The sequence below is a fragment of the Euprymna scolopes genome, chromosome 18, assembly GCF_053919585.1.
Source record: "Euprymna scolopes isolate OS-2025 chromosome 18, ASM5391958v1, whole genome shotgun sequence".
Taxonomy (NCBI): Eukaryota; Metazoa; Mollusca; class Cephalopoda; order Sepiida; family Sepiolidae; genus Euprymna; species Euprymna scolopes.
This window is the reverse complement of record NC_136499.1, coordinates 129,322,745-129,330,216: the sequence shown is the minus strand read 5'-3', so window position 1 is coordinate 129,330,216 and position 7,472 is coordinate 129,322,745. Positions and strand designations below refer to the sequence as shown.

At 29.1% G+C, this 7,472-nt stretch overlaps 1 protein-coding gene across 1 annotated transcript in view; it reads right to left on the bottom strand.

The window, feature by feature from the left end:
• LOC145297822 (ATPase family AAA domain-containing protein 3-B-like) overlaps window positions 1-7,472 on the bottom strand; it is a 46,291-nt gene that overhangs the window by 346 nt on the left and 38,473 nt on the right. Inside the window, exons 13-15 of the mRNA XM_080144144.1 lie at window positions 6,169-6,336; window positions 5,460-5,568; window positions 1-2,392 (exon numbers count right to left, since the gene is read on the bottom strand). The exon at window positions 1-2,392 is cut by the window's left edge and continues 346 nt beyond it. Coding sequence (XP_080000270.1) covers window positions 2,147-2,392; window positions 5,460-5,568; window positions 6,169-6,336 — 523 coding nt within the window. The 3' untranslated portion in view covers window positions 1-2,146. The remainder of the gene's footprint in view (window positions 2,393-5,459; window positions 5,569-6,168; window positions 6,337-7,472) is intronic.

The following is a 7,472-nucleotide window of genomic DNA, read 5'->3' as shown; positions in this document are numbered from 1 at the left end:
GAGAAACGTATTTATTCTTGTGTTGAGAAACGTATTTATTCTTGTGTTGAGAAACGTATTTATTCTTGTGTTGAGAAACGTATTTATTCTTGTGTTGAGAAACGTATTTATTTTTAAACGTATTTATTTTTGTGTTGAGAAAAGTATTTTTGCGTTGAGAAATGTAATTACTTATTTTGTGTTGAGAAACATAATTATTTTGTGTTGAGAAACATAATTATTTTGTGTTGAGAAACATAATTACTTTGTGTTGAGAAAAGTAATTATTTTGTGTTGAGAAACGTAATTATTTTGTGTTGAGAAATGTAATTATTTTGTGTTGAGAAACGTAATTATTTTGTGTTGAGAAACGTAATTATTTTGTGTTGAGAAACGTAATTATTTTGTGTTGAGAAACGTAATTATTTTTGTGTTGAGAAACGTAATTATTTTGTGTTAAGAAACGTAATTAATTATTTTTGTGTTGAGAAACGTAATTAATTATTTTGTGTTGAGAAACGTAATTATTTTGTGTTGAGAAACGTAATTAATTATTTTTGTGTTGAGAAACGTAATTAATTATTTTTGTGTTGAGAAACGTAATTAATTATTTTGTGTTGAGAAACGTAATTAATTATTTTGTGTTGAGAAACGTAATTAATTATTTTGTGTTGAGAAACGTAATTATTTTGTGTTGAGAAATGTTGAAACGTAATTAATTATTTTTGTGTTGAGAAATGTAATTAATTTTGTGTTGAGAAACGTAATTAATTATTTTTGTATTAGAAATGTAATTAATTACTTTTCATGTTAGAAACATAATTAATCACAGGCAGGTAATCAACTTTGTTTGGAAAAGCGGAAGTTTGTCCTGAAGACCAAAAACGTTGAAGTGAAAAGACGATTCAGAAGGAAATTCGCAAAACCGCTACCGACACCGTGCTGACCATTCATTGCAGCACATAGAACCGTCTGGCTCATCATAAAAAACGTTTTAGACGACCACAGACATCCATGAACTTTGAGAAAGAAAATCAGGTGCAGAAAACACTCCTTCGGTCACCACAGGAACTACTTTGACAAACTGCTTGGAAAACCCACATCTCAAATACACCATGTAACGACCGCATTGGAAATACTATAATCCCAACACTAATCCACACCATCAACGAAGACGATCTTGACCAGAGAGTTCAATTCTGTGAATGATAGTTGGCAAGATGCGGAGAAGCTCGAGGGTTTCCACACAAAAATTGTGCAGAGCAATGAAGAGTATCATTGAATACCCTAAGCATTTTTTTGAGGGGATATCTCAAGACGAAGTTTAACACACCAAACCAAAAAATAGAAATTGGCGCATTGAAATTGTAAACTGAAAGAAAATGTTGTGGTATTTCTTTGTGATGCATCAAATGCTTTGGTGCACGTCTTCAACGTTTGAACATTTGCAAATCTAATTCTTCGATTCTTCTTTTTTTACTCTATTTTCACAAATAAAAGGTTTTGTTGTGTTTTGAAGTGCAAGTACATTTTTTTAAGACACTGTCTGTGTGTGTGTGCATATACATATATGTGTGTGTATGTGAAGTGTTATGTTTGTGTGAAGTAAATTTACAAAGTAAACGATCATTACATTTTTTAACATAGCTCCTAGGCATAACGGTGGGTAAGGTGGACTATATTTAGTTTTATACAAGAGGACAAGAATCTTTAAAAAGGGATAATCAAGAATCCAAAAACTACTCGCCAAATTTTGATGGAATTTGGAACATAAATCAGAGATGGGTTGGGGGAGGGAGAGGAGGGAACGTTGATCCCTTCCACCCCCAGAAAATAAGTCGCTCCTTAGAAGTAACAAAAGATTATCTTTCTCGGTAATTGCAAAAATTGTACTTTACTTTATTAAATAAAGATGTTTATCATCTAATAAAAGTTTTTTAGGTTGTTAACTTAAACTCGGTGAATTTCTTTTCCTTTCTTTCAAGAAAGACAGCCTTGTTTATAAAAAAAAAAAAAAAAGTATGCATCCAAGAAAATTATTTCATCGGAGGCATAGAAATAGGAAGGAAACAGCCACCCATATACCGCGACGTATATGATCTACGGGATGGGGAGCAGGGATGAATCAAAAAAGAATGCTATACAATGCCTAACATCCGACATGCTATTAACTAGGAGGTACGGATGATGATTGAGATATAGATTTAGCCGATGAGGATGAGGTGGATGACGAAGATTTAGGTTCCTTGTCAGCAGGAATGGTGACGTCTTGGGGTTGCAGGAAAGCAGAAGGGCTCCCGGTATCGTCTTTCTGCCATAAAACCTTCTGGTGATGTTGTCGAATTGTATTATCCACGATGGCATTTATCATACTTTCCGTTAGGATTCCATCATCGGATGCATACGCTGTAGCCTGGAAGAAAGAAAAAATATTTATAAAAGTGAGATGTGTGAGGACACTTCTCAACCTATATACTCAACAAATATTTGATCTAGAGTCTTGAAATTTGTTATATAGGGTATTCAGACACGTGGAAAATTTTAATCAATTTTCATCTAGTACTGAGCACTTGTATTAATCTCGTTAAACTTCAGCGTTTAATCTACTTCTGGAAAATATTAACCTCAGATTTCTGTAGAAAAATATTTTCTTATAATTATATCAATCCTTATTTAAGAAGTTCAATGTAATTACAGAGCAATATAGAGAATAAATGACAAAAAGTTATATTCTAAAATTTATTATGTTGACCATCTTATAATTTATTCCTTTAATTCAGTTGACTTTCACAATTCTTGACAGTATCTGTTTCGTAGTGCAAAATCAATCACTTAATTATTATATCAATCAGTGAATCTATTTTGCCCTTAACTCATCAGAAGAAATAGCAACAATCAATCCGTCAAAAGGAAATGAAGTGTGATTTGACATGATTAAAATCCGAAAATTGGAAGAGAAGCTGCAAATACCTTTATATTTTTTCATTACGCCATATTGAATTTTTATCAAAGTCATTTAACCCAACTATTCGTACTAACAATTTTAATTTATGAATCTTCCACCAAAATGTTTTATTTAATAATTAGTAAATTTATTAATTCTAATTTGTGTATACATACTTATGAAAATAACATCAATAAATTATAAACTATTATACATGTTTGTATATACGAAACTAAACTAAGCTAAAAAAAAAAAAAGAAAAAAAAAAAAGAAAACGATTGATCATTACGGTCGGTTATCATAACTAATCAATTGATTTGAATTGAAAACCATACATAATTCAATTCTGTTAGCTATTATAATCAAGCTTATTAATTATTACAATTATAATTTTTAAAATCATACAATTCAAAAACTTTTGTTAAGTTTAAATATTATCTGCAAACTCCTTTATATCGTAATTATAAATAATCAAATTTACTTAATAAAGTGAGCCAGAGTTATCTCCCTTGGAACAAATCTAAAGAAATATTAACTTTACTTATATTTATTAATTTAACCAACCCGTAGACATCCATATTCAACTAATAAATAATTTTAATATAGTTTAATGTCTTTCACTTAATATTGCGCTACGAAACAGATAAAGGAATAAATTATAAGATGGTCAACATCATGAATTTTGGAATATAACTTTTTGTCATTTATTCTCTCTCTCTCTCATATATATATATATATATATATATATATATATATATATATATATATATATATATATCATTCAACCACGGTAGTGGTTGAATATATGCTTAAGTCCGAAATTGAATGAATCGAGACACATTCAACCCCCCACCACTAATTCCGTTCGCAACCAAATTTCAAACAGGTTATATAGTTGGATAGAACACCTCATTAGCTACATTTTGAAAAAAAAAATTCGAAAATTGGTTCAGTAGAAAAAAAGTTACAACAAAATATGTGGGTTCACAAACAGGAGAGTAAGTACATAAGTGACTAACGCTTTTTTTTATTTTGCATAACTTTTTTGTGTATATAAATATTTTTTACTGCGATTTTGCCAATATGACATGTTAGCGTAACGGTTAGAGTACCGGGTGTTGGTGGAAAGATTTTAGGTTCAATCCCGTGTATCGTTTTTTTATATTTAAAAAAAACGAACTTTAAAAGAGGATTCAGCATACAGTTCCATAGTAAAGGTGATAAAATCCCACTTTGGGGGTTCATTTAACTACTTCCCTTTTAACAGTTGCCCTCAGTAGTTCTACTTGAACTGTTCTGTGCCTCACCATATACTCAATCCATCGGATGAGTACTGGTGGCACATTGAGTTCTCGTAGCAACTTGAACATACTACTGAAGGGTATGTTGTCAAAAGCTCCAACAATATCTAAAAAGACACCGAGTGCCATCTTCTTTTTTGTTAGTTTACGCTCTATACAGATCACAAATTCATGAACCGCAGTCTCGGTAGAGACCCTGGCTCGGAACTACTGTGATTCAATGATAAATATTGCATAAATGTGTGTTTGAGAGCTAATTTTTTTGACAATCATTAACAAATAATATAAATTTATATATTAATACAATAGCGATGCCTGGAAAAATCATGGATTATATGGAAAAATGCGCGCATGAAAAGTAATATTCTTAAGATTTTATTAAACCTGGAAAAGTAAAGGACAAGAAATTCAACCTGGAAAAGTAAAGAACAAGATATTCTAGTAAAGTAAAAAATAAGAATTTTTTAGACTTAAAATATTGCAGCTAAAAAATTAATTAAATGATCCTAATTATGATATAATAAAATTATTCATTTATATGTAAATTATAAAATTATTAATTCCATCTACTAACTAACTAACTAATGAATTAATTTTATTCAAACAATTTTCACTACATAAATATATGCAAATAATAGGGGGGAAATAAGTTCAATCCAGCGACTGACACCCTTTCTAACTCAACAATAAACAACAACATATGCAAATAATAAATAAAATATTTATCAATATTCAAATTTTATTTTTAGCTGCAATATTTTAAGTCTAAAAAATTATTATTTTTTTACTTTACTAGAATATCTTGTTCTTTACTTTTCCAGGTTTAATAAAATCTTAAGAATATTACTTTTCATGCGCGCATTTTTCCATATAATATATATATATATATATATATATATATATATATATATATATGTATATATACTTAAATATTTTTTAATTCCTGAAGATTCTAATGATCGCAGAAAAACTAAAAACAAGTTTGAATAATAATTTAAAAGAATTAATTAAAGATGAAAATAAAATTTAAAATATTTATAAAAAAAAAAATTAAATAAAAAATTAAATAAAAAATTAAATAAAAAATTAAAAAAAAAATTAAATAAAAAATTAAATAAAAAATTAAAAAAAAAATTAAATAAAAATTTAAATAAAAAATTAAATAATTTTCACCATTACATTGCCAACATGAATATTCAAAAGAAATCAAAAATGGAAGAAAAAAATCTGCCAACCTGCCATGCGACGCCCAATTTGGAAATCTCTCGTCCAGAAAGTCCCTCCGTCTTCTTTGCAATATCTGAACACTTTTTACTATAATCAAACTGAGCCACTTTTAAACGCCTAAAAAAAAAAAAAAAAATTCATAAATAACACAATGCTTAAAAAAAAAAAAAAAAAAAAAAAAAGTTATATGCATAAATCTGTTCATGTAGTGATTTCTTCCATGTATTGGTTCACGTGATTACAAAAATTATTTAGTTTTATCCAATTTAAATATCAAGTTCTGGTCAATACATATTTTTTTAAACTGGCGGAGGAATTAATGTTTTTGGCCATTTTTTTTTTTTTATATTTGTCGTCCGAAGGGTTGAGATTTAAAAATGATCTCATGAGGATTTGTTGCCTGTGTCAAAAGCTTTGTGCAATTTTTTTTGAGAAAAGTGCAAACTGATGTACGATTTGAGGACAATTTTACTACGAAGGAAATCAGAGTTATCCTGGAAAATCCGTTCTGGCAAAAATTTACTTTCACCATGACTAATGTTTGTGTAAAATTTAACAAAACTCCAAGGTGTGGTTATTGAGAAAAGTCTGAACAGATTAACGAATGGAAAGGGACCAAGAAAACAGTTAATTCATAAAAGTCGAGCAATCAATAATAAGAATGAGTAAGAATCGTGAAGAAAAAAAATTGAAAATAAGACAAAAACCGATTTTTACCGTTTGCCTTCAGTTGCTGGTTTTAAAACAAACTCATCAAAATATTGCCGGACCATACGTTCTCTTTCTGATAATGTTGGTAAAACAAACTCCACCATTTCATCGAGACGGTCATTGATGGCCCAATCAAATTGTTCGGGTTGATTACTCGACAGCACCAACATGAACCTTCACAGAAGAAAAAGACAAAAACAAAATTTGAATTAAAAATAGAAAATATAAAGAAAAAAATAAAAACAATGTTAACAAATAAAAGAAAAAGCAACATTTTTATCAAGTAAAATGATTAAAAAAAAAGGTGATTCTCTAAATGTCAATACTTAAAAATGAAAATTGCACAAAATTTACCACGTACTTATCTGTTTGGTTAAAAAAAAAAAAAAAAAAAAAAAAACATATTGCCAAAATTTATGCAAATTTATTCAGAATTTTTGTTTTAATTCCCATGCAAATTTAGAAAGATATTTTTAATGCTGAGATGAGGAGGATATGTGGCTCAGCTAACTCTTTCCTTTGCATGAATTAAAGTTTAGGTTATGTCCCTTGACTATTTTTAAACTTAATGAAGGCTGAAAATGGCTGCCAAGTGATTTCACAAAGTTTTTTTTTTTTTTTCTTTTATCTATGGACTCCTCAGAAAATGAAAATTCCTCCTCAGAAAAAAAAAAAAAAAAAAAAAAATATTGCAATATTGCAAGGAAACAAAATTCACAAGAAACAAAACATTGATTACATTTTTCTACCAAAAACAGACATAGAAAAAGCTCCCAAGAAAGGGCAGTCATCTTATAGATAAAATTTCGGTCACTAGAATCTAGCCAAATTTTGTCTGGTTATATTTCTTTAATTAATTAATCAATCAATCGTGAGTACCTCCACCAACTCCCCAGATCGCAAGGGAGCTTGCTTGTTTGTGTTTAACAACGTATCAATCTTTCTTTGGTCATTTAAGATCATGCAAACTTTGTGCAAATTTTGGTGTGTTATTGTGTATACTAAGTTTGAAAGGTTAGTTTATATTTTGGTGAATAAGTTTACCTTTTTCAGAAAGTCTATTATCGTGGTTGGTTCTATTTTATTGAAGGGATCAATAAGGTTGGTCTCACAAAAGTATTTATTTCAGTAAGGAATAAAGTCAACACAATCCAATAATATATGTTGGACAATTGAGTTCTTGCTGACATGCTGTGCATATTGGGAAGTCCACATTTTCCAGTAAATACACGTGTTAAACGAGTGTGGCTTATATGAAAACTTTTTGTTTCTATAATTTTCAATTATATTACGTTTATTTTGTCAACATA